The sequence below is a fragment of the Protopterus annectens genome, chromosome 8.part0 (assembly GCF_019279795.1).
Source record: "Protopterus annectens isolate FY-2018-M chromosome 8.part0, PAN1.0, whole genome shotgun sequence".
Lineage (NCBI taxonomy): Eukaryota > Metazoa > Chordata > Ceratodontiformes > Protopteridae > Protopterus > Protopterus annectens.
In genome coordinates this window covers 986,361,130-986,388,642 of record NC_056741.1, presented here as the reverse complement: position 1 = coordinate 986,388,642, position 27,513 = coordinate 986,361,130, and the positions used below count along the sequence as shown (strand labels likewise).

At 40.5% G+C, this 27,513-nt stretch overlaps 1 protein-coding gene across 1 annotated transcript in view; it reads left to right on the top strand.

Moving 5' to 3' along the window:
• Positions 1–27,513, top strand: part of LOC122809189 (myelin-associated glycoprotein-like) — a 553,400-nt gene that overhangs the window by 489,066 nt on the left and 36,821 nt on the right. Inside the window, exon 8 of the mRNA XM_044080497.1 lies at positions 13,549–13,689. Within this exon, the coding sequence (XP_043936432.1) occupies positions 13,549–13,689 (141 nt within the window). The remainder of the gene's footprint in view (positions 1–13,548; positions 13,690–27,513) is intronic.

Below are 27,513 nucleotides of genomic sequence, written 5' to 3'. Positions count from 1 at the left end.
ATAACATATTGCTTATTTTTCCAATTCAATATTATAATCTTTCTGGCAATAACCAAAATTGACCAAAGAATTGGTAACTGATGTTTGGGAATTACACTTGGTGTAGGTACATTAAATAAAATCAAAGAACTAGTAATTTGACACTTACCTGACCACAAAGCTTTTATAGGTTCATAGTTGTGTACAAGCCTAATGGCCCTGGAGCCTTTACAAGTCTAGCCCATAGAATGACCCTGGCATCATGCCACCCTACATTAATTCCCAGTGCCTCTTTCGAGTAGAGCCACAGGAGTGATGCCAAAGGTGAATTTTCTATTTTCCATTCACTCATCAAGATTTCTCTTGAAGAGGGCCAGTGAGGTGCTCTGTTTGACATATATGGGAAGTCTATTCCATAGTATGGCCAGTCTCTGGGTTATGAACCTGTCCTTCCAGCACGTTCGGTTGATTGTGGTAATGAGAGTGAGGTCTCTGGAGCATGTGGAGTGGAGGGATTGGGATTTCTTTAGCTGTACCATTTCTAATAGAGCTGGGTCAGACATGGCTTTGTAAGTCAAGCAGAGATCGCCTCTATGTAGGTGATATGAGACAGACAATAGTCGGAGGTTTTTGAGTCTGTCAATATAGGACATGTTTAAGGCCTAGGATCCTCTTTGTGCAGTACTTTTGCAGCCTCTCCAGTTGTTGCAGGTGTCTAGTGAGGTGTATGCCAAATGGGGCATTGTACTTGATGACTGGCCTAATGAGGGAAGCGTAGAGGGGACAATGGCCTCGTTCTTCCTGGATGCAAAACCCTAAGTAATGAGATGTGCCACATAGAAGGACTTTCTGACTACAGTGGCAATGTGGTAGTCAAAAGAGAGGTTGCTGTCAACCTGTGTTCCCAGATCTCTTATAACGCTTTCTGTGTTCAGTGGACTACCATCAATGTGGTAATTCATAGGAAATGGGTTTTTCCCAAAGGGGATGATGACACATTTTTTGCATTGAGCTTAAGGCCATGGTTCTGCCATCAGTCATTCGTCTCAGTGAGGCCTTTCTGTAGGATGTCAACATCACTTGGGGAGTTAATAACGGCTCCCAACTTGCAATCTTCTGTAAACTTTGTCAGCCAGAGTCCCTTCATGCAGGCCTGGACTTCTGACAAGTAGCTACCAAACAGGAGAGGACCTAGGACCGATCCCTGTGGGACTCCATTCATAACTGGTCAGCAGTTTGACTTGGAGTCAGCTACTTTCACATTGTAGGTTCTACCTGTGAGCCAGTTTGCAACCCACCTAGTGATACAGAGGTTGATATCTAGCTTAGTGAGTTTTTCTATGATTCCTGAGTGGGGAATGGTATCAAAGGTCTTGGCCAGATCAAGGTAGGCTGCATAAACCACCTTGCCTTCATCCATAGCTCTGGTGACTGTCTCAAAGAAGTCGAACAAGTTGAGCAGGCATGATCTACCCTTCACAGAACCAAACTGTGAGGGATCCAGAGTTTGGAGATTCCCTATATCCTTGTTTATTAGGTCCATGATGATGCATTCCATAGCTTTGCATATCAGACTTGTCAGGCTAATGGGGCAATAGTTCCCAGGGTCTGTAGTCGCTTCTCCTTTGTGGAGAGGGATGACTGTAGCAGTGTGCCATTCGGTAGGGACAAAGCCTGAGGTGAGGCTGTGATTGAACAGGACACACAGGTGAGGTGCCAATTCACTCTGTAGTTCATGTAGAACACAGTCAGGGATACTGTCAGGTCCCATAGAAGCTGTATTCTTGTCCTTGGACAGTGCTGTTTTAACCTGTGCAACAGTAATACTGGATGCCTGGCAATCTACTGGTATTATGATTGGTTCTTTGGGGGGAGGGGTAAAGTTGGCACTGAATCTGTCGGCCAGTATATTGGCAATATCTGTTGGCTCAGTATAGGAGGTACCATTGTGCAGTAGCTCAGAGCAAATCTGGGTATTGCTGTGGAGATTCTTTACATAACTATAGAAGGCCTTGTGGTTGTCTTTGCTATCTGCTGCAATTCTGTTTTAATAGCTAGCTTTAGATGACTTGATGAGGGATCTCAACTTTTTGTTGAGGCTGATAAGGGAGTTTTTCCAGTCTTGGGACTTCACCTTATTCTGCATCAGTTTCCTCCTTTTGTTGTAGTGTGTTTATGGCAGGGGACCACCAGATTGGCTTCCTATTTTTGGAGGAGAGCATCTTGGTTCTATTGGGTATGGCGAGATCCATGCATTTGTGTATGTGTTCGTACAGTGCATTGGTGTATGATTTGGTGGTCATGCAACTATCCTCCATTCGCATGGGTGCCGTGAAGTTAGCCACCTCTGTTTTTTGGAGCCCAAAGTTAGCTTTGGAGACGTTTTTCATGGTGGTTACCTTTGCGGGGGTGGGAGGGATGTGGATTTTCAAGGTGATTAGTTTGTGGTCAAATCTAACCAGGGAGGAGTTGACCATTGGTGTAGAGCAATGGTCACCCATGTTAGTAATGACGAGGTCAAGGATGTTGCTACCTCTAGTGGGGGCAAGAATAAACTGTTCCAGGACATTGGAGTTAATGAATTCCAGGAAACGTTGGGCAAGTGTATTGGTACTTGAGTAGTTTTCCCAGTTAATGGAGGATAGTTGAAGTCACCCAGTATAAGAGTGTTATGTTGGACCCTAATATTCTCCAGGGTGCTTATGAACATAGAGTGTGAGTCTTGGGACATGGTTGGGTACCTATAACAGGCTACGACCTGTATCACTGTCTTACCCAATGTTAGCTGCACCTGAAAGTTCACTGATGCATTATGTTGTGCTACCAGTTTGGAGGTGTGCACATCCTTTATGAATATGGAAACACCACAGCCTTTGGACCTTCAATCCAAGTTCTGGGGCCGAAAGGTGTGGAATGAGTTATATCCTGGTAGTGCAGGAGTGCTTTCTGCTGCCTTGAGCCAGGTCTGTGTTACAGCACAAATGTCGATGTTCTCCATTTTAAAGAGTCCTTCAAGCGAGTGCATTTTGAGATTTAGACTTCTAGCATTGACCAGCATGACTCTCAGATTGCATTTGTTTGTAGCTGTTATGGTGGTAATTTGGTCTTTGGAACACCGCCTAAAAAGGCACTACAGGGGTGGCAAGAGCTTTGGCCAGTATCTGGAAGCCCAGGGGTGACAGACGCTGGCCATCTCTGGCAAAGCATTGAGGTCTGTCAGTCATGTCATCTCAGGCAGACAGATACTGGATCCCCTTAGAATGACACCAGAAATGTAGCCAATTGTTGAAATATATAATTTTCTGCTTGTACTGTGGTATCATTCTGGGTGATAGTAGGATGCTGTGGAGTGCTATGTCATACCCGCCTGGCCTACATAATCCTAGAGCTCCTCCATGTATCTTTTCATGTAGTCCAGGGAGGAATGTCTCAGGTCATTAACACCAAAATGTACAATGCCAGAATCATATTTGTACCTGTTGTTGAGGGACCTGAGTGTGTGCATTATATGGTGGATCCCGGCACCTGACAGGCAGCCAACCGTTAATTTCTCTTTATTCAACCTAGTGAGTGGGATATCAATGTCCCTCACTATCAAGTCATCTATGACTAGTGTGCTGGGCATGCTGTTTTTCCTTAGGGGCTTTGGTTGAGTGGCACACTGTTTAGGAGAGTTGTGTGTCTCATGATCAGTGTTGTGTTGTGGTGGTCAAGTGTGTTTCTGCCTTGAAGGTCTATGCTGTTTGGGTAGATTTTTATTGAGAGAATCCATGAAGGTGGGTGTGTGGTTTGTGTTTTTATGTGAAGGCAGTGCTGGTGTGTGTTCTGGAGGGCTATGTGTTCCACATGGTGTGGTGCAATTGCTGACCTTCTCCTCTTGACCAGCTATACTGTTCTTGGCTGGAGAGTGTGTGGCTTCCAGTTTGGATATATAAGTGCATCTCTCACAAGTCTGAGTGTTAGGGGGGCAAAAGGAGAGGGCTGTCGGTGTACATGAGGCAATTGCTACATTGCCTCAGGATGCCCAAATTCACCAGGTTATTAGGAGAAAGCACACGGAACTGACCTTTAGACATGCCTGGAGGGGTGGGTATTAATAATAAGTACTGGAGCTGTTTCCTTGTAGAATGTTTAGAGCTGGTAGCACTTTTTTTGTGCTACAATAATTGCTACAAGAGGTGTGGTATGGTAAAGTGTTAGACTAATATGCTAGTAAAAGTGCAGGAGAAGAGAGAACTAGCAGATCTAAGGGAAACATTGAAGAGCAGACTTTGGAACCTCTCACAAGCTTACAAACAGTCCTGGATACAGCAAGTCTGTATCTGGACTAGAGTAGTTACAGGAAAGCTGGGAAGCAAGTGCAAACTCTGACTTTTAGACCAGACAGTTGAAAGAGATGGAAAAACTACCCAAACAGCCAATAAACTACAAATTCTGGGCCAGAAACTCCTTCGCTTGTGGTAGATAGGCTACCTAGTGCTTACCACTCCCACTAATAAGTTAGAAGGCTTCCCTCCAACACAGAAAGGCTTGGGGGGGGGCTCAGAAGCTTACATACAGTCATGGATAAAGCAAATCTGTATCTGGACTAGACTATTTACAGGAAAGGTGGGAAAAGTGCAAATGCAGGCTTTTAGACCAGAAAAGTGAAAGAGATGGAAAAAACTGCCCAAACAGTCAATAAACTACACTCTCTGGGCCAGAAACCACTCCTCTTGTGGTAGATAGGCTGCCTAGTGCTTACCACTCCCACTGACAAGCTAGAAGGCTTCCCTCCAACACAGAAAGGCTTGGGGGGGAGCTCAGAAGCTTACAAATAGTCCTAGATACAGCAAATCTGTATCTGGACTAGACTAGTTACAGGAAAGGCAGGAAACAGGCTTAGATTTGTTTTACAGTAAACCAGCTAAAACAGTACTAAAGCAATTCAAGTGCAGTGCAAGCTAGCACACTTGAGTGTGTAGCAATATTAATTATTATTATTATTATTTATTGTTTATTTATTAACATTTGTTAATCAGGAAAGTCCACTGGGCAAGATACCCATTTTCAGTGGAGGCCCAGGGAGAAAACCTCCACACAAATTACATTAAAACATACAAGTAGCATAATTAAATAAATTTCCGATTTGATGTGTCATAGCTGCATACAATTTTATAATCATACGGTAGAGTTCAATATTAAATAAAAGCTGTATTGCACAAACTGGAAATTACAATGAAGTTGCCAGGATGGCTTAAGATTGTATTTATGGAAATTGTGTTTATTGAATTATACATAAGATGATTGTTAATGCAGCAAAGTATCTCATTATAAGTATCAGATTAGAAGAATTGATAAAGTTAAGGTGTTTTTTGTTAGGATTACAGTGTCAAGAGGAGTTTTGTAGGAAGTGGCATTTTAAGGTAAACTTAAAGGATTTGTGACAGTTGATTTGAGTTATATGGGGAGTAAATTATTCCATAGATTTGCAATGCTGTGGGAGTATAGAGTTTGGCCAGTTCTTTTATTAGGTTTGGTAACATTAAGAAGCTGTTTGCTAGAGGAACTGAGAGTCCGAGTAGGAATATAAGATTGAAGGATGGAACTGAGTGCTGGGAGGTTGATTGATTTAAAGATGAGTTTGTGGGTGAGAGTCAGTTGGGTACAACAGAGGTAGTGATAGAAGTATAACCAATGCAAGCCTAAAATTGCCAGGCAGTGATGTGTACGGTTCGGCTTGCTAGAGGCAAATTTTGCTATTTTGTAGTAGCATGACTGGAGTTTGTTGTTGAAAGATGAGTGGAGATTGGTGCTACCATATAGGAGAGATGGAATATTTTTATTTTATTTATTTATTTCACATTTGTTAACCGGGAAAGTCCGACTTGGAACAAAGCCAATTTTCAGCTGAGGCCTGGGGAGAAATGCTCCAGATGCATGTCTTTGTAACGTATGAGGAAACGAGAGCACCCAGAGGAAACCCTCATGAATGCAGGGAGGACATGCAGCCTCCGCACAGAATTCACCCGAGCCGAGAATTGAACTGGAGAACCTCTTGCTGTGAGGCAACAATGCTACCGCTGCACCACTGCACTGTCCAAAATTATAATAATAGAATAAGTAAGGTATTGGCCAGTTTTATTTTGGTATGGTTGCCTAGATAAAGTTTATGTCAATAATGTCTTCCAAGTTTAAAGTGGGTTCTCCTTATAGTATTGAGTATATGTGTTTCGAAAGTGAGTTTGTCATCAATGGTGATTCCAAGTAATTTTGCAGTCTTTACGATTTCAATCTCTGTGTGGTCTAGAGAAAAGATTTTAAAGTTGGTTGGGGAGGTTTTGTGGAGAAGAGTAATAATTTGTTTTGGGGGTGTTTAAGAGTAAATGAACATTGTTTAGCCAGGATTCAATGGTTATGTAAGTAGTTTGAGTAGTAGAGAGGAGGTCTTTAATTGTATTGGCTGTGGAAATGATGGTTGAATCATGTCATCTCCATATTGGATAATTTTGCTTTGCTGAATTACCTTGTGGAGATCATTAATGAAAACATTAAAAAGAAGGGGTCCTAGAATGGATCCTTGTGGGACTCCCATGTTATTTAATAGGTACTGAGATTGTGCAGTTTGCCATTTGACTGATTTTTCTTAGTTATTGAAGTAGGAGAAGAACATTGTTAGGGAGCTATGGGATCAACCTAATTTAGCTAGTTGGTGTAGGAGCTTTTTGTGTGAGACTGTTATCAAAAGCCTTTGATAGATCTAGTAGTAGAATAGATGTAGTGAGACCAGCATCAATGGTGTTGTTCACAGTGTCAGTGAAAGACAAAAGAGATGTTATGGAACTATGGTTAGGGTGGAAGCCATGTTGGGTGGGGGCAAGAAGGTTGTTGTCTAAGAGATGTTTAAGAAATTGAGTCTGGGCACATTTTCTAGGACTTTTGATAAAGGAGAGAATATTGATATGGGGAGATAATTTGAGAGGTCATAGGAATTTCCTCCTTTGTGCAAGGGAGTTATCATGGACTTTTTCCATCACTGAGGAACATAGCATTCTGAAATGGAGTGATTTATGAATATGCTGACTGGAAGTGCAATTGCTTCAGCAGCAAGTTGAAGGTATTCAGGAGGTAGATTATCAGTAACAGGAGAGCAGGGTTTTAGTTTGGTTAGTACTTTGTGTGAAGAAATGTGAAGGCTGCCAGCCTAGCCTGATAGAATTTTATAGATAATTCTGTCATTTGTAAATATAAATGTAAGCCACAGGCTTGTTGTCTTAAATGGAAAAAATAGCGTTACATGTGGAACTGGAAAGAATGTAACACAAGTGCACTCTGCTGTAAGGAAGCTAAGTCAAGCATTTTATGACTGTCTTTGATCTTTAAAGTTGGCTCCAGCCTGTCTAGGTGAAGGAATTCTTGCTATTGTTTTAATGGCCAGAATTTGCATGCATAAATGTCCTTTATTGCTCTGGTTTCTGTCCAGAGGTGAAGAATGTAAATGTAGTTTCTGTTAGCCTGGGAACCCAGGGAAGTGTGAAGAATGATGTAATGGGAAACAGGAATGTGATTTTAAAAACAGAGAGAATCAGACAGCATGAAGCATTTTTGTCTTGACCATCCAACTCACCAGCACTGACTTGCTCTATATGTAAGTTTATCTTAGACTTATGTTTTCTCTTAGAAATAGCTAGAAACTAGAAATATTAGACTAAGTATTTTGCTGTGATGTCAGAACTGTATTACTGAATTATTTTAAGTAATTCTCTGTGATCTCTGAACTCTTGATTAGCACCGTGTAGTAAAAAGTATTGTCTTGTGTTTTTAGTTATTTATTATTAAATATTTGTAAACCCTTTTAACTGTGGCTGTTTTGTGTAGAGATAATTTAAGCTCTTAAGAGTACTTGCATGCCTCTAGTAAAATTGTACAAAGCCACTCCTATAGCTTTAGCCCTGGGCTATACTTCCAATTGGATAATAATATTGCACAGTAATAATTGGACACCTTTTTAAGGGCCTCTGAGTAGCTGATATTAGTTGGGTGGTGGCAGTGATTTCTACCATATAGTCTGGGTAAAAGGGGCACAGCTGGAGAACCTGTACCAGCCTTCCCCAGAAGTGTCTGTGTGGTTGTATAAACTCATCTCAAAGTGTGTGTGTGTGTGTGTGTGTGTGTGTGTGTGTGTGTGTGTGTGTGTGTGTGTGTGTGTGTGTGTGTGTGTGTGTGTGTGTGTGTGTGTGTGTGTGTGTGTGTGTGTGTGTGTGTGTTTAATAAGTTGGAGTACATTGTCTACTTTGGCTACTGTGTTTGTGTGAAAGAAATTTGAAATATGTGGTCATTATTATTATTATTATTATTATTACCCTTATTGTTATTACTATTTTTTGATACAGTTGTCTGAGAAGGATGCACATTCAACAATGTTGCTATAATTGCTGGGCTTGTGGGATATCTGTCATACCTCTCAACTGTCCAGATTTTATTAGAATGTCCAGATTTTTTTGCTCGTATTTTTAGTCTATTCCTAATAAAATATGTGGTCTTCTGGCAAATCATTGAGGACTGAAATCATTAAATAATGACAGACATTTGAGTTTCAAAGTTAATAGTCATCAGAAAATGCATGCCAACACAAAATCTATTATTTTAGCAACTTTTTAAGTTTAAAATATGTCCCTATTTCTGGCCCTTTATCCTTTTTATTTTTTGTAGTGTCCATATTTCTTGTGCCAAGAAATTAACAGGTATGATGTGTGTGGATAAAAATGACTGATCATGCTGAGCTGAGAAGGTTAAAAAGGTGTTACTTTATCTTTGCAGGACAAGTGAAAATTAGTGTATAGCAAATTAGTACTTTTATCATAATTGGTTCATACGTTTTTGTTTCACTGCTTACTGGAAAAAATGTTAAAACACACTCTAACAAATATTGCTGTATTAAACAAAAATATAATTCAACACAATAAGGTGACTCAAAAAACAGATGCATTTATGTATAGTCTTAAAATGTGGTGCGGTGGAGCATGGTTTGAAAACAGCTTGGAGTCCTTGGTACACTTAGTCCACCACTGGTTACATGCATTTTCAGTGAAGAAGAGTTTTAATGTATTTTCAATGAATGTGAGTTACAAGGGAAGAGAAATTTATCATTGTTCATGCTAAGTCTGTTTTTATTGTAAGACTGTTTTGCTTTGTTTCACAGATGGCAATCAGTGTTTGTGCTATGAAATCTGGAATAAAAGTTTTAAATTAAATCCAAATTTCTATAATCATTGTAAAAGTAAAGATGAAAGTAGTCTGCACACCAACAGGTTTGAATGGTGTTTATGGTAATTGGTGACAGAGCAAGAGAGACACTGGAATGGCTTGGGGGGAGGCTGATCGTTTACCCTGCCTAGGGTCCCCATTTGACCACGATCCAGCTGTGGTACTTTTTAATGGTAAGTTAAGAAATACTGACAGAAGGTACTCCAAAAGAATACTATTTTTGAATTATTTCTGAATATCAGTCTGACAACAATGCTTGTCAGAGTACTAAGCAAATCTAAAGGTGGTGTCCCCAAAGTGCCTTTTGGAAATCACCTCCGATAATTGAACCTTTTCTGAAACCCTTCTACTTCATTACAAAGGACAGGAATTGCTAAGTCCAGAAGAAATAATTTAGAAAATCTGAGATGGCTAATTGTGATTACATGCTATATTTTCTCCACCAAAACATTCCATTCACTAATTCTATTTCTCCTAAGGCACTACTCAAAGTACTTTTCCAGCTATATATGAAAAAAAACTGCTCTTATCCCATTCTCTTAAATGTATTTGCTTCTGTCCTTCTACTCTTTCATGTTAACTTTTTTGACTGACTCATATCTCCTTTCACCACAAACATCTTTGCAAATTTGCATATTGTTGCACGTTGCTCTTTGTTTTAACTTTCCTCTTCCTGTTTTAAAATAGTGTTACAGGGTTTTGTCAGTTTCATTGCACTTTCTTAAGAAATCCATGTACTGCCCTTTCACTTCATATTGACTTCATCTCATATCTGGTTCATGCTGTGCCTGTATTCCATACATGCAGTTTAGTTCATCACAGTGATACTGAACTATATTGTATCATTGACCAATATGTCCATGTCATTACATTGCTTTCTCTGTAACTTCTGTATATATTTGTATTTCAGCAACACTGTATTGTTCTGAGCCTTTCTGTCCTAAAGTAAACAAATCCCACATAGCTGTACCATGTCTGAATCTTTATTTACAAATCCATGACAGGTTTTCAAGTTGCTAATTCTGAAACTGTTATTCAAGTTCACTGTTGCTCTTCCACTGTGTTATCACACACATAAATTCCCAGCATTTATAATGAAACTTTATTTCCATAGACTTAATCAATTATCCAGTATTTCATTTTTTTGTTAAAATTGCCCCATTGTCACTACCAAAAAATGAGTTCCACCAATTCCTGTTTTAAATCCTACCCAAGGCTTAAAACTTAATGGTTATAGGTTCCTGAGACAAGCCATGTCATAATATTGTTGGCCTACAATAATCTACTCTTTTGCATCCACCAGTTGCCCCTATTCCCATCATTTTGGACTGTCTGATTGTCTGAGGCAGATGTCAAAAGTTGTTGAACATGCAAATTGATAAAGTTAAACAGGCAATCATCCTTTTCTTGGGTCAGGTCTACCTGCCATAATTACACTAATATATCCATTGGAAGCATTCTACTCGCTTTTCAGTATCTTAAAGGCAGACCCATTGTTCACCCTACTCAGTTCCACTCTGAATATCTTTGAATGCTGACTACATCCTTTTGAGGTCAAAATGCTCTATGCTTTAGTTATTTTCCTTCAAGAGGTATCAGGGTCACCATACAGAGGTGTTTGCACACCACACAGTAACAGAAAAATAACTTGTTTGAACCTAGACACTCTGGGAGGGTGAGAGGGATTGCTTTTTTATGTGAATATTCTTTGTGGTTCGTAGTGCATGAACAATTTTCTTTTAAAAGTAGTTGATGAGATCAAGGTATGTGCACATATCTTAATAATGTTACAAACAGAACCAACAATCTTTCTGATTCAAAATGCATTAATGTTGTCCAAATCTCCTGTCAAATATTGTTCCATGGAGTTGTAGGCACTCATATGTTTTTCTATTAAGCTCTTTTAAATGTGAATTTGTACTGTGTGTACCAATATTAGTGCATATTTAATTTTCAGTATATGGTACTATGTATACTATTAAGGCTTTCATCAATCTGTCTATGACATGTGAATATGTCAAGATTTACATGATCTGATGTTCTGAGATTTTGATTAATGTGGCAAACGGTATGTATGGTAAAAAAGATCAATTCAGTGTATGTGTGTTTTTACTAGATTTAAGTTTGAGAGTTGAATGGCTTGTAGTTGATTTATGACAGTAGCTAAATAAGATCACTTCAGTTTTACCGGGGTCAAGGTATAAGTCATTAAGTGAAACCCATTGCTCCAGTTTCAGGTTGTTTTTCTTAAATGATCCTGCTGTCTGAGACTAGTCAACAGAGAGGATCAGATCATTTAAACAGACAGAAGAATGTAAAGAAACTAAACACACTGGATACCAGATATCATTTTTTTCTTTTTGGGGGAGTAGTATTTAGACACCCTATTGACTACATTTTATAAGTAAGGTAGCTAGAAAATAAACAAAGTGCCTGTTTATCAAGGCCTGAGTAGACCAAATGTTACAGAAGTGATTTTTAATTTACCTCATACAGGCCTTATTGAGGTCCAGGAGCACCACCGAAGCTGTATTTGGAATGACGTGACTGAAACTAATTAAGTTAGTTCTTATACATAGCATCTGTACTATGGCCCTGCCTAAAACCAAGCTATCTGTCTGTTAAAGACAATGATGTGATGTAGTTGTTTATTTGCTATGATGTTTTCAATGGATTTAGTATGGTGATAAAAATAAAACTGGTTTTCGTTAGCAAAACTATTAGTATTGACATGCACTTCGACTGAGATGATTATTCTCTTCTTCTAAATCTGAGAATACATGGGCTCATTTAAATAATTAAATATACTGACCATGTGACAGGTATACAAATACACCCTCTTTAAAGATAACATATTCTGGCCTCCATCAAATGATATTCAGACAGTCAGTAATCCTTTGTTAGTCATTCTGAAGTTCTTTTATTAAACTACTGGACAGAAGATGAGTGTGTCTTTGGTTCCTCTTCTGCTGTAGTTAGAAAGGACAGCTGCTTTTGCTATAGATTAATTAGAATTTTGTCAATGCATGTAATGCAAATCAAGTGTCTGCCATCCAGTGTTGAGAGGTGCCTTCCACAAATGCAATCCTGAAGCTGATGCCACAACTTTCTACACTCCTGTAAACCTGAGGGGTGTTTCTAACCTCGGTCAAAATGACCACCTGGTATGACCACACTGTTGCTATTAATTAACAATGCTGGTCAGAGAAGGAAGTGCAGTGTGAGAGTGTTATCATTTATTTAACTACTTATACTTTTTCAGTTTGGTAGAAAGAGGGGAATAAGAACATGATCATGGAGAAACTGAACCGTATACACCCAGCAAAGGAGATTGTTTGGATCTCCAATGAAGTGAATAGATTAACAGATGTCAATTATTTGATAGGTTGTATACAAAGACTGAGCAGTACATCCTAAAGAGGGAAGTTGCAGATATGGATTCAAAGCAGGAAAAGTCCATGACATGAGCTTTGTGTTAAAATTTAAGAGTACTAGGTGTCCCAAAACAGTGGATGGCAAGGATACAACCAGCTTTTTGGATTAGCAATGGAAGACTATTCCATAAAAGAAATCCTATTAGGATATGCATGACAACTGCACAGGGAGAGCAAACACAAAACCAAAACAGCCCCACAAGCTAATGTGTGGCACTCATGTAGAATGGGGCCTGATACTTGCGCTGCTTTTCTTGCACTGGAATGAGGTTTTATATTCTAAAGAATCATACTAAAAGTGATAGAAATATAACTGCAGTTTGGCATAGGTGGCAGGTAGATTGCAGTAAAAGTGTTGTATCCCAACATTTTGTCTTTCACTTGGTGTGGACAGAGAATTTCCCTGTCTTCTTGTGATTCCATGTTCATTTTTTGGGAGTGAAATGGAGGAGCAATAGTTAGCACTGACAGTTTGAAAGAGCCAATAAAATGGATCAGCCTGTCCTGGATAGAGAAATAACAACACAGAGAAAAATGGAGTAACACAATGCCTGAGTGAGGTTAATGCAGTGTGAGTTGGTGATGTGGCAGACAATAAAGGTCAAGGAAAGGAAGAGAGATTTGAACAATTTTGGTAAAGTCAGTAAAGAGGGTATGCCACAACAGTGTGGACAGTAACACAGAGGATGGCCAAATTCTATATGTCTGAGAAAAGTATGGGACAAACATGAGGTATTTACTAGAGGAGTATTAACATCCTTTTGTTTGGAATATAAAAGTTACAGAGAAAAAGAGTTGCTAAAAGTAAGTGAAAATGGGGTATAATGGAATGACTGAATCTTCTAATCCTAACTTCCATTTATTAATTGTGCTTTTTTATGTTTTCCAGTTGGCACATAGAGGTATGAAGCAAATGAATAACCATCAGGAATTTCAGATGGATGATGTCAATGGAAGAGCTGGACACATGGGCTCATATGAATGGAAAGATGATAGGAAGGGACAAGCTTCTGATTCCACCTGTGAACTGGTAAGTGCTTACTCAGGGCTGCAATGGATGTAGAAATACAGACTGCCAAGCAAGACTCCTGTAGTAGAACTGGAGGGAGGTGATAAGACTCAAAGGGATGGACACTTGAGTTTGTTATCTGTTAAATACTTATAAAGTAGCCAGTGGTTTGTATGTAAAAAATAAGCCTTATGATTCAGAAGAGATTAATGCACTTTGTAATTCTTATCTTGGAATGTTTCTGCATCCCACTAATCCTTTTCAATTCATAGACCATTCTCCTGCTGAGGTTTCCCTTTATAAGACCCTCATCATAGCAAACACTCTTGAGGGCATAGCTACATGCTAATGTAGCTATGCCCTCAAGAGTGTTTGCTATGATGAGGGCATAGCTACATTAGCATGTAGCTATGCCCTCAAGAGTGTTTGCTATGATGAGGGCATGGCTACATGCTAATGTGGCAGTCTGGTAAAGTGGCTAATTATAATTAGCCATGAATTGCTTTGAAGAATGTCCATGTCTCCCTAATTTTTCAGCCAATAGATTTTCAGTGAATCACTTGGACAAGTACAAGTTTACTCTAGGAGGGAAAATGGAATGTCATCACAAGACAGTGGTCACTGTTTCATGCTTATATGAGTATTTACAGTGAAGCTACATGTATATACATCCTGCTTACTGGCTTAGTCTTATTTTGAAACCTTACAACATGGGAGAAAATGCAAAATGCAAATAAATGAGGGTAAAATGGTTTACACTGCTAACCTTGACCTGTCCAAGGCATTTGACACAATACCCCACATAGACATTGCTCACAAACTCAAGAGGTTAGGAATAAACACTTATGTTACCCAGTAGATAGCCAGCTGGCTCACAGACAGGACCCAGGAAATTGTGACTGGCAGGTCTACCTTTATAAAGAATGCAGTCACCAACAGAGTGTCTCAGAGATCAGTCTTGCGACTGCTTCCTTTTGGTATGTACTTCTCTGAAGTCAAGACCAATGTTACTGGTCTCTGGCTGAATAAATTTACAAACAATTTCAAATTAGGAGAAGTCATAGAATCCCCCACTGACTCTAATGTTCTTCAAGAAGAGCTGACACAGACAAATAACTGGTGTCAGAGCCACGGACTAAAAGCCAAGAAATGCATAATTGTATCATTCAGGAAGTTGGCCACCCCAGGTAACTACCACATTGGCAACGCACCTCCATAGCTGACCCAATAGTCAGGGACATGGGCCACACATAAACAGTAATCTAGCCTTCTGCCTTCATGTGTCCATGTTAGTGAGGAAATAATTCTACATTGTAAAACGTATAAACAAATGTATTGCAATTAAGTCCAAGGAGGTAACTATTCCACTGCATTCGGTGCTCATGAGACCTATCATTGAGTACAATGTTTCCTTTGGTATGTAGCTAACCAGGTACATCCTACAATCAGAACATCCACAGAGGTTCCTCACTAAAAGGATACAGGGTGTAACTAACATGTCCTGTGCAGACTACCTCAAAGCCTAAATCTATACCTGATATACAAGGCATATTCTAAGTCCACTCTGATGGACCTCCTTCATATCTGCAGAACAAACAGCAAATGCATTTACCCATTCTAGAGACATAACGTTGATCTGTGATATAAACAGGACCTGCTGGAGAGACAGGTATGTACCCCAGAGACTACCTCTTCTCTGAAACAGGCTTCCCATCCATGTGAAGGAGAGGTTCTCTCTAACCCAATTCAGGTGTAACTTGGACAACTGGGTGGAGAACTGGAAATTCACCCCTGGTTTGGCACCTATTTCTGTAATGGGCAAATGTTGCCAATAAGTGTTTAATCTCCCAGGCCTCTTCTTGCAAATGTTTCGTCTCCCAACCCCCTGATTATACTACCAAGGGTATCCAAAATTGTCAGAATTTTGGAATGCATAGCTAGGCTTAAAAAGGCCCCCAGTGGTCATTAGGCAAGTACACACCTGTGAACCTATGTAAATATTTAACTTTTAGCCTCTATCTGAGCATTATCTTATTGCTTTGTATAGTTTGTGTGTTCAAGGTTGAGTGCAGTTAGAGAATTTTTATTTTTATACTGTTGTGCAGTCTTGGAGTTAGTACATTTAGAGCTTTACTGAAAAGGCTCACCCAGATTCTGCTACAGTTTGCTGTGAGGGAAAGGTTAGTTTTCTTTTTATTTGTTGTGTTTTGTATTACTTTATTGCTTTTTCTATTTTGTATACTGTGATTTGTTTTCTTTACACTGTGTTTTACCTGTATTCTGCTTTTAACTGCATACTAAAACTTGAAAAGAGACCACAGCTCTGTCTCTTGTGAGTCAGACAGAAATTTTTCCCACTGTCCCACCCAGTTACTGTTGTGTTCTTAAACAACACTGTCTTTCTAGTTGCCTGCCCCTTATGTTAATTTGACCATATATCTCATTTCCCCTCTGCTTTTTCTGGTTGGTGTGAGTAAGCGCAAAATTATCATTTTGTGAAATCACTCCCCTTCAACTATTTAAATGTATTGGCCATCCTACTGTATTCCATAGTACCAGGATACAAAAGTGACCACCCCCTTTCAATCTATCTTGCTATATTAAAATAGTGACTCTCCACTAAAACGTAACTTTTAGACAGGTAAAACTTAAGTTACCTATTTTCACATCTAACTCTAGTGCACACTGCAGTGTTTAGGATAAACCATTTTTTCATCTTACCTTTAAGCATCTATTGCAAGACCACCAGTTATTGCAGAGCCTACATTCTGCCTCTCAGTAGTCATATTGGTATTAGTGCTTCTGTTTTATCCTGGTGAGAAAAGGAGTATAGTCACATTATTTCCTGGAGACTGCTGATCACCAGAAAGCTTAATAACTGCTTTATAAGTGACAGCTTAAAATCCTTGCTTATATTCTGATCCTGGTGAAAGTAGGAGCAGAGTGCATTGATTCCTGACTCTTTCTGGTATGTGAGTGAGTGTCTGTGCTTAACATACCTGATTGGTCTGGTTGCTATTCGAGGCATCTACCAGAAAAAGGCTACAAGCCTGCAGACCCTTGCATCATCTGTGACAACACTGTGGATCAACGAACAGGCTGTGGCCTGCTTCTCTTCTTGGGATTGGTGCTAAAAATAGCTAGTTTTAGCTAGAACTAGCCAGGTTTTTTTTTAGTTTCAGCACTCAAAACTGTTGCCTTGTGCTCAGCAGTTGCTCAGAACTCGTTGTAAGCACTAAATAAACTACAAACAACTACAGCCCTCGAATTTTCTCACTTGTCAAGAGAAAAGCAGTTCTTAGTACTTAAATTAATAAGCACCTATCCAGGCATGTCCATGGATCAGCTCCCGGTGTTTTCTCCTGTCCACCTGATGAATCTGGGCATTTTGGGGCAATGTAGCAATTGCCTTATGTACACTGACAACCTTCTCCTTCTACCACCCAACACTACAACCTGTGAGAGATGCACTTAAATAGCCAAACTGGAAGCCAAGCTTTCTCCAGCCAAGACTGGACTAGACAGTTACCCTACATCACACCATACTCAACACATAGTCCTTCAAAACCCACACATAGAAACACAAAGCACACACCCACATTCACTGAGGCTCTCAATAAAAATCTCGCCAAGCAACAGAGACCTCCCAAGCTGAAATTCAGACAACCACCACCCCCAACACTACCCGAATGACACATAGCCCACAAAATCAGTGTGCCACTCAACTTCAGCCCATAAAGCAAAACAACATACCCAACACACTAGTCATAGGTGACTCTATAGTTAGGTACAATGATGTCCCACTCACCAAGCTAAACAAGGAGAAAGTTACTGTCAGCTGCCTGTCAGGTGCCAGGATCTGCAACGTAATGCACTCACTCAGGTTACTCTACAACAAGTACAATGACCTGTGACGTACCTCCCTGGACGACATGAAAAGAGACATGGAGGAGCTGTCAGATCGTGTAGCCCAGGTAGGTATGACCCTACCCTGAGGAGCATCCTGCCATCACCCAGAATGATACCAGAGTACAAGGACAAAATGATTGACTTCAACAATTGGCTAACCTTCTGGTGTCATTTTAAGGGGATCTAGTGTCTGTCTGGCTGGGACGACATGGTCGACAGACCACGATGCTTTGCCAGAGATGGCCTGCACCTGTCACCCCTGGGGTTCTGGATACTGGCTAAGGCTCTTGCCACTCCTAGAGTGCCTTTTTTAGGCAAGGTTTAAATGCTAAATTCACCACTATAACAAGTATAAGCAAGCAAACTCTGAGGATAATGCTACTCAATGCAAGAAGCATAAATCCGAAAATGCACTCACTTGAGACACTCCATAAAATGGAGAACATCGACATCTGTGCAATGACAGAGACCTGGTTCAAGGCTCCAGAGAGCACCCCTGCATTACCAGGCAATAATTCATACCACACCTTTCGGCCACCTAATCTGGACCAAAACACTAAAGGTGGGGGCGAGTCCATATTCATTAAGGATATCCACACCTCCAAGCTAGTTGGTCAACATAATGCATCTGAAATTATCCAAGTGAAACTAACACTGGGCAAGACTGCAATCCAGGTTGTAGCTGATTACAGATCCCCCACCATGCCCCAGGATTCCCACTCTCCATTCCTTAATATACTGGAAAATATTAAGGTACAACCCAATACCTTAATTATGGGCAATTTTAACTACCCCACCATCAACTGGGAAAACTACTCATGTTTTCTCCATTTGAACAAACCAAAAACCAAAAATACACAGGAACAAAAAATAAAGCTTCAGTGGATTAAATTGTTTAATATTATTCTGAAGAAGTCTGAATAAAGACAAAACCTAGGTCAATTTGTTGTGGTGGTTGATGGTGGCTTGCAGATTCGAGGGCTGGTCAATTGTTCCTGTGTAAAATTACTCATGTGCCAACTCATTTGCTCAACGTTTTCTGGAATATTTAAATTCCAACACCTTGGATCAGCTTGTCCACACCCCCACCAGGGGGAGCAATATCCTGGACCTGGTCATTACCAATATGGGTAACCTGTGTTCCACACCAGGGGTCAACTCCTACTGGTCAGATCCGACCACAAGCTAATCACCCTAGACATCCATATCCCACCACCACCCCTCATTAAGGAAACCACTGTCAAAAACTACTCCAAAGCCAATTTCATGCTTCTTAAGACAAAAGTGGCAAACTTCACAACACCCATACAGATGGAAAATAGAGGTATAACTGCTGAATCTTACACAAATGCACTGTATAAGCACATATACGACTGCATGGATCGTTCCATCCCCAACAGAACCAAGATACTTTCCTCAAAAAAAAGGAAGCCAATCTGGTTGTCCCCTGCCATAAATAAACTCTACAACAGAAGGAAGCAGCTGTTGCAAAAATGAGTAAAATCCCAAGATTAGAGGAACTCCTTGGTCAGCCTCAGCAAGAAACTGAGATCCCTCATAAAATGCTCCAAAGCCAGTTATGAAAATAAAAGGGTGGCCTAGTGGTTAAGGTGTTTGCTTTGCAAACACAAGGTGCAGGGTTTGAATCTCACAGGGGATAATTGGCTAGGCTAAAATGGCTTGCAAGGGCAGTTATCCTAGTACTAACCTATAAACCTATAAACCTATAAACCTATAAAACCACTGATTCCAAAGACAACCAAAGACAACCACAAAGCATTCTACAGCTATATCAAGAATCTCAATGGCAACACTCAGATCTGCTCTGAGCTACAGCACAATGGGACTAAATATACAGAACCAATTGATATTGCCAACATCCTGGCAGATAGTTTCATTGCTAACTTTACCCCTCTCTCACCCTCCAAAGGGTCCATCTTAATACCAAAAGAATGAAAAGCCCCTGTAATCACAGATGAACAAGTAAAGACCGCACTATCTAAAGCCAAGAACACAGCATCCATGGGACCAGACAACATCCCAGGCTGCGTACTGCACAAACTACAGAATGAACTGGCACCCACCTAAGTACCATGTTCAATCATAGCCTCACCTCAAGCTATGTGCCTACTGAATAGTGCACAGCAATGGTTATCCCACTCCACAAAGGGAATGCCACCATGGACCCTGGAAACTACTGACACATTAGCCTGATGAGCCTGGTCTGTAAGGCCATAGAACATATCTTACTGGAGCTTATAAACAAAGACATAGGTAGCCTACAAACCCTGGACCCCACTCAGTTTGGGTTTGTAAAAGGTAGATCATGTCTACTAAACCTGATTGACTTCTTTGAAACAGTCACTAGAGCTATAGATGAGAGCAAGGTAGTGCACACAGCCTATCTTGACCTCACCAAGGCTTTCAATACCATCCCCCACTCTGGAATTATAGATACATTCACTAAACTGGGGATAAATCCCTATGTCTTAAGATGGGTGGCCAACTGGCTGACTGACAGAACCTACACAGTAAAAGTAGCTGACTCCAAGTCCGACTTCAGACCAGTGATGAGTGGAGCACAACAGGGTTTGGTCCTGGGTCCTCTCCTGTTTGGCGTCTACTTCTCTGAAGTGCAGGCCAACAAGAAAGTCTTTGGCTAACAAAGTTCGCAGATGACTACAAACTGGGTGCCATAACAGAATCACCTAATGATGCAGACATTCTGCAAAAGGGCCTCACAGAGACAGATGCTTGGTGTCAAAGTCATGGCCTCAAGATAAATGTCAAAGAGTACATTGTCATCCCCTTTGGGAAAACCTCGGTACCCATGAACTACCACATAGGCGGTAGCTCACTAAACACTGAAAGTGTGATAAGAGACTTCAGGACACAGGTAGACAGTAGTGTCTCCTTTGATAACCACATCACTGGATTAGTCAGGAAATCCTTCTACGTGGCACACCTCATCACAAAAGGGTTCTCCTCTAGAAAAAAGGATGTAATTGTTCCTCTCTACTCATCCCTCATCAGACCCATTATGGAGTACAATGGCCCATTTGGCATGTATCTCACAAGACACCTACAACAATTGGAAAGGCCACAGAAATACCTCACTAAGAGGATTACTGGTCTCAAACAGATGCCATACGCAGACCATCTCAAAAAACTCCACCTCTACACCGTCGCCTAACGCCTATTCACAGACGATCTCTGCCTAGCATACAAAGCTATGTCAGACCCAGAGCTACACTTAAAGAAATCCCAATCTCTCCAAACCACATGCTCCAGGGACCTAAACCTTGTCACCGCAATAAACAGAACATGCTGGAGGGATAGATTTCTGCCCCAGAGACTTCCCGTACTCTGGAACAAACTACCCATTCATGTCAAGCAAAGCTCCTCATTGGCCATTTTTAAGAAAAACTTGATGACTGGATGGGAAATAAAAAATTCACCCCGGGGATCACTTCTGCAGCACTGCTTGACAATGGCACAGGATAATAATTGTCCTGGGTGGCAAAAGCCAGGGAACCTTTTTGGCTAGGCTTATATAGGCCCCAGGGCTGATAGCCTAGTACATACCTATGAACCTATGGATGTGTGGATGTACAGGGCTCTTGACACCCAGCAAAGACTTTTCTTGTCTATTTTAACATTTTAGATCAGCCGGGACTCTAGCAATTAGACTTGATTGACTGATTCCTGAACACTTGTGCATACAGTAATTCAATATACACTCTTCTAGGTACATTTCAAGGAGAGTAAAGGTGGAAGTATGGCAGCAGGATCAAGGTTCGAGACAGGAACAGGGAGAGTGAACAATGATAACAAGGGAAAGGCAGGGAAGCATAGAGCAGTTCATGACTTAGGAAGAAAATAATTGACTAACGAAAGAAAAGGAGGAATATGAAGGTGGAGGGACAAATCCCAGGGATGCAGACACATGTAGGAGCTCAATAAGAAGGAGAAAAGTAAGTATTGCTAAAACTATCAGGTGTCAAATATTAATACCAGAGTTTTTGGTGTGCACAGCTTGTTGAGAGCAGCTGCAAAGGAGGGACATGTGGGCAGACATCACGTAATCAGAGATAAAGTGAGACATCTAACTGAGAGGAGCTGATTAACAGAGTGAAAGCTGAAGCCACGGGTGGGAGTACTGCAGGACTACTGACTAAAGCTGCCTATGTAGTGGGGGGTTGACAGAATAAGGTATTAAGAAGGGTGAACATGGCAGGTACAGGTTGGTAATACTGCATGAGATGACGAGAAGAGCAGCAGAAAAGTTTGTCATCTGGTAGTCCAAGGTTGTAAAATGTGAGTGAATGAATAAGGGGTGGTTATTTTGACAAATAAGCAGTTTAAATATATGGTTAGCAAGTGAATGATGGCATAGAAAACAACTTCCACTGTGATGTTAGAAAGAGAGCTCAAATGATAATATAATTATTTGGTCTTCTCATGGATCAGACATAGCAAGAGTAGCAATATTCAAAAAGTTCTTTAAACATTTATACTAAGATGTAAAAACAAATAAATAAAAATACAATGATTGTAGTAGAGGTCTTCTAGGTTTAACCAAGTCTAGATTTGTTAGAACATGAATCAAATCAGAACAAAGCCAGTCATGGCTTGTGGCTTAGAACTCTTTATAAGCTGAAGAAACAATAGTAAGGAAAATATCTTTAATGAGATGGATACAGAACAGCAATGTAATATGTAATTTATAGAAATGCAAACTTTCTTACTCCATCTTCAAGACAAACTCTCGCCACTACCTACCTTCTCCCTTCTCTACTGTATGGTGCTCCTCTTCTATCCAATCTCTCCACTTCTATCTCCTCAAAACTTGAAAGTTGCTACTACAAAATTGCCAAATTCGCTACTAACTCCGCTCATTCTACACACCACTGCATCTGCCTCCGTAGTCTTCAATGGCTAGAACTCCCTAATCAACTCAATTTCCTCCAACTTACTACTGCACACAAACTAATTTTTAAACCCACTGCTTGCCCAGCATTATCTAATATCTTAACCATATACACTCCTCCAAGGCCCCTAAGATCTAGCCACCAAAATCTTATTTCAGTATACAAACCCAAACGACCCCCTGGCCAACTCCTACTTTCCTATACTACAGCAAAAAAATGGAACTCACTTCCTTCCCTTCTAAGAGCCACTACAAACTATGAACACTTTAAATCTCTTCTTCATTCTCACCTTTTCCAAAATTGGAAATGTAATTGTATACTTCCTACCTAGATCTCAATATATCCCAGTTCCACCCCCCCCCCCGGTTCCCCTTCTTCAGACACTCTCCTTAGCTCCCCTCCCTCTTCTTCATTATCTCCTCCTTCCTCCCTGATTAAACCCTTTATTTCCTTTAAGTGCTCTCATCCCACTGCGCACTTGTATGCTTACTCTCACATTTGAATCTTTTGCCTTTTACATAAGGTGTTCTTCTGGACTCAATCACAAAATGAACATTAGTTTATCTGTTCTTTTTTCTGTCTTCTTCTGGACACCTCTTCTCCTTTAAATTATTTGCTACTCCTTCACTTCTCCCATGCTTTTCTGCTCTTGCATTCAAACTCTATCTATAATTTCCTTTTTTCTTTCCTACTATACTAACATTACAGTTGCATAAATATATCATTTTCTTATGTATACTGCCCAATGTACTTCATTTTTTTTTTCCTTTTTGGAGATTGTTAAAGTATTATGCTATTAGAACAGAGAGTGTTTTTGTGTGTAATGTATTAGTTTAGAGCTTTTCTGCTGTGTTTTTGTGTGTAATGTATTATCATGGAGCTTTTCTCCCTGGGCCTCCACTGAAAACGGGCTTTCGGGCCCAGTGGATTTCCCCGGTTATCAAACTGGAAATAAATAAATAAATATAAATAAAAAATTCAAGTGTGCTTTACTTCCACCACTCTCTCTATCTCTCCAGTAGATTGATAGATAGACAAACATAAAGAGATAGACAAACTGACTTTACACCTGAAACAAGTTCTGTTCTGAATTCATTTTCTCCACGTACTGCAATTTTGATAACCATCCAACTGCCCATGCCTTTGACTGGCTCTGACACTCTAGTTCACAACTAATTCAATGCCCAAATTTGAGCTGGAGCCAGCGAGGATATTAAGGGTGTCCAGGAGGTCACTGTTCATCTTCTAGACAAGGAGATGGTTTCTTATGATCTACCCTCTGTCTTCCTTCCACAGTTCCTGTGGTTATGTCTAGGGTCAGCATGCAATGAGGATGTGTGACGCTTCACCTTTCCACTGTAGCTGCTCAGCCATGCCCCCACCCTGTTTCTGCTTTTTGAAATCCCCCTGATTACAACATTCATAACCATCACTGGGGATCATCATCATCAGAGATGACCACAGGATCACCCTACACCCTGGATGGTAATGCCCATTAGTCACCCAAGCTGCTAATCGAACTCAGGTCAGTTGAGCCATGTTCATGGATTTATCCGTGTATGCTACCAGAGAGTCTCAAAATAAGCTTTTTAAACATTTTTGAGTGGTTTAACTGATACTTTACCAACACATTATTTGAAATTAAGCATCATAAAAAGAAATAACGTGAAGCGAACTATTCAACTGATATGCATAACAAATTTCTTACAGATCATGAAATACACAATGAATGATAATAATGAAGTATAGCAAATAAAACACTTGGCTATCATCACTGCAAGAATGTGGCAAAGCAGGACCTTATCCCACAAAGGCAATTATTATTGCCGCAATGCTGACACTGTGCACTGGCTTAAAACATTTTAAAATAGATGCAGTGCATTATAACATGTTTAACACATTAGCTTTCTAAGAGTATTGGTTCTTCTTCTGTTTTTTTTTTTATTTTCTTAAACCATTTTGTTTCTTGTAGTGTGCTTGCTCAGTGTTGTGTTAATATTCTATAAATTATTGTCAGCGTTTTTTCATATAACATTCTCTGGGATTCATGAAGAAAAATATTCCATGCAAGAGCAGTGTAGCTGCTCCTGCATGGAATATGGTTGCCAAGCAATCCACGAATGTGCCATTTTGACGTGCATGAGCGGCCCTACACTGTTCCTGCATGGAAAGCCATACAGTATGCTAGTCAGCTCATTTGCTGGTGAAAACCATGCAAATGAGCTGATTTAGTGATCCAGAAAGTAGGCAGGTGTCCATGCAGGAACAGTGTAAGGTGAGGAAATGTATTTGGTTACTAACCAAATACATTTCTACAAAAAGGAAAACAGAGCCATGACAGCTCCAATAAAAGCATGTATTAAAATGGTTGGCCATGCCAGTGGTCAAATATATGGCCATTGGCATGGGAAAGTGTATATTTTTTATAAAAATAAATGTTTATTCTTTTTTGTCCGATCTCGGCCATTTAAAAATAGGGCAGCACCGTGCAAACGGGAGGGTGGGGAAAATAAAAAAAAAATGAGAAAAGTTAATTTTAAGTGAAAGCTGCATTTTGCCATTATAGTCGGTGGCAAGCGGAATCAAAACAATGGCAGGGAACAGTGGTTGCTAAGGGGGAAGGCTCTTGTGTAGTGTCGTAACTATGGAGTCAGGAAGTGGGGTATGTTAATGAGGGGCCTTATACTGAATCACAAAATTTTTCCAAGTGTCACAATGCACTTAACCATGTAGTTGCTCTAACACCACTGTATAGACAGGAGGGGCAACTAACATGAAAAGGGGTGTGTCATGCTTGCTGTAAGCACATTGGAGCTCCATTGGCTGGATTTGTCGTTAGCTAAGCACAGCTAAGCGAGAGGGTGTGTCTGAGGCTGTATAGTCTTATTCCATGAACTGAGAAGCATGTTCATGCCCAGGGGAGGGCCATTTCTGCTGTTTACACTAGCTAAATGGGTCTGGGTGGTGCATAGGGGCTTAAACAGGAAGGTTATAGGGAAAGAAAAAGGAAATAGCAGAACAATGGAAATGCAGTACAAACAGCAATATGGGATACTGCAACACACAATGGGCCATTGAAACCACTCAATAATACAGCTGGCAGGTGGCTGCATAGCTGAAAATGTGAGGAGATGTAAAAAACATAAAATAAAAAGCAACAGCACAATAAAGGATAAATGAAGTAGAAATCACTAATATGGGACTTTTGCAACTCACAGTGGGCCAGGTAAAGCACACAATAACTCAGCTGGCAGGTGGCTGCATAGCTGAAAATGGGAGGAGATGTAAAACAATTAAAGGGCAACAGCACAATAAAGGAGAAATGAAGTAGAAATCACTAATAAGGAACTCTTGCACCTTACAATGGGCCAGGCAAAGCACATAATAATACAGCTGGCAGGTGGCTGCATAGCTGAAAATGGAAGGAGATGTAAGTAAAAAATAATTAAAAAAAGGCAACAGCAGAATAAAGACAATCATGTGCAAATTACCAGTAATGCCTCTAACACTCACAATGACCAAATCAAAGCCATGAGTAATTTAGGTGGCAGCTGAAATGTATCATAGTCAGCCTATCATACAAGCAGCATCTGCAGTACAACAGTATAAAGTATGGAAACACCTTACAGTCTTTTTTTTCCCACAAACTCTGCATTATTGGTATATACATGCAGGGGAATTTTAACTGGAAAAATGTTAGGAGCTGATATTGCTTTGATTCATCAGTATGTGCTAGATACTGATGGTGGTGAGGAGGATAATGCTGACAACTGCCACAGACCAAGGAGGAGGAGAAAAGTGTTCCAAGCCAAGATAACCTACCAGGGATACATGATCTGGAGATAGTAGAGCACTACAGGGTGGACAGAGACATACTTCAGCAACTCACCAAGCTGTGCCAGCCTCAACTCAGAGCTAGAACCAACAGAGGGGAACCCATCCCAGTGGAAACCAAGGTATGTGTAGCTTAAGAATTATAGCTACAGGTACTTTCCAAAGACCTACTGGGGACATCATGGTGATCTCACAGGCATCTGCATCCAGGGTAATCCACCAGTTCCTGGATGTCATGCTACCATAGGGACTAACATCTCTCTCTCTCTGACTCACACACACAGTAAAATGGATGACATATACATCCCATTACCTGTAACTTACCATGTATAGGCAGTGTACTGCATCAAACATAGGTGGCCCTCAAGCACTGTCCTAACTGCTGCAATCACAAGGTAAGTCAGTCTTCTTAACAATAAATGACTGGAATAGTATGTTCTGCTAGCATATCATTGGTAATGCTGCATGCATGCAAGGAAATGGGGTGGCCTACTGGGATAGCAGCACACAACTGACAGCTACGTGGGCCACCAGGAAATGTCTAGCCAAAACTGGCCTCCACACACTATGCAGTAGTACCCAAGGTGGCAACTTCCATTGCAGTATAGGTGTGGAGACAACTAAGTGGGGGGTCATAGGTCACAGGCATGGATGTCAGGGTGGGGGTCCCATAACCACACCTCACACCCACACAGCAAGTCAGCTGTAGAAAACCACAGAGAAATGTCAGGTAAATGCACACAAATGGTGGCAATGTTGAATTAACCCCCTACAGACTCACATAGTGATAGCACAACAGGGCCCACATGTTGCAGTAAGGCTATGAAGGACAAGAAGTCTGAAACTCAAATGTATGCCAGTACAATCTGATCTGGGCTCTTTACTGATATGCCTCCAGTCCCCAAGACAGGGCACAATAGTATGGCAAATGGAACCAAAATGTAAAACAAATACCAGCACAGTCTGTCCAAATGTGTACAGTGAACATGTGTGCCCCCATATCCCCACACAAATGCAGTAACATATATGTTTGCATGGAAATAGCAGCATGGCATACATTGGCAGGGCTGTACCAAAAGACGTGAAAACATGTTGCCTGTCCACAAAATACAGGGTCAATGAGCTATGTGTATGTGTAGTTAACACTGTCTGGATCTGGCCAGCATGTTCT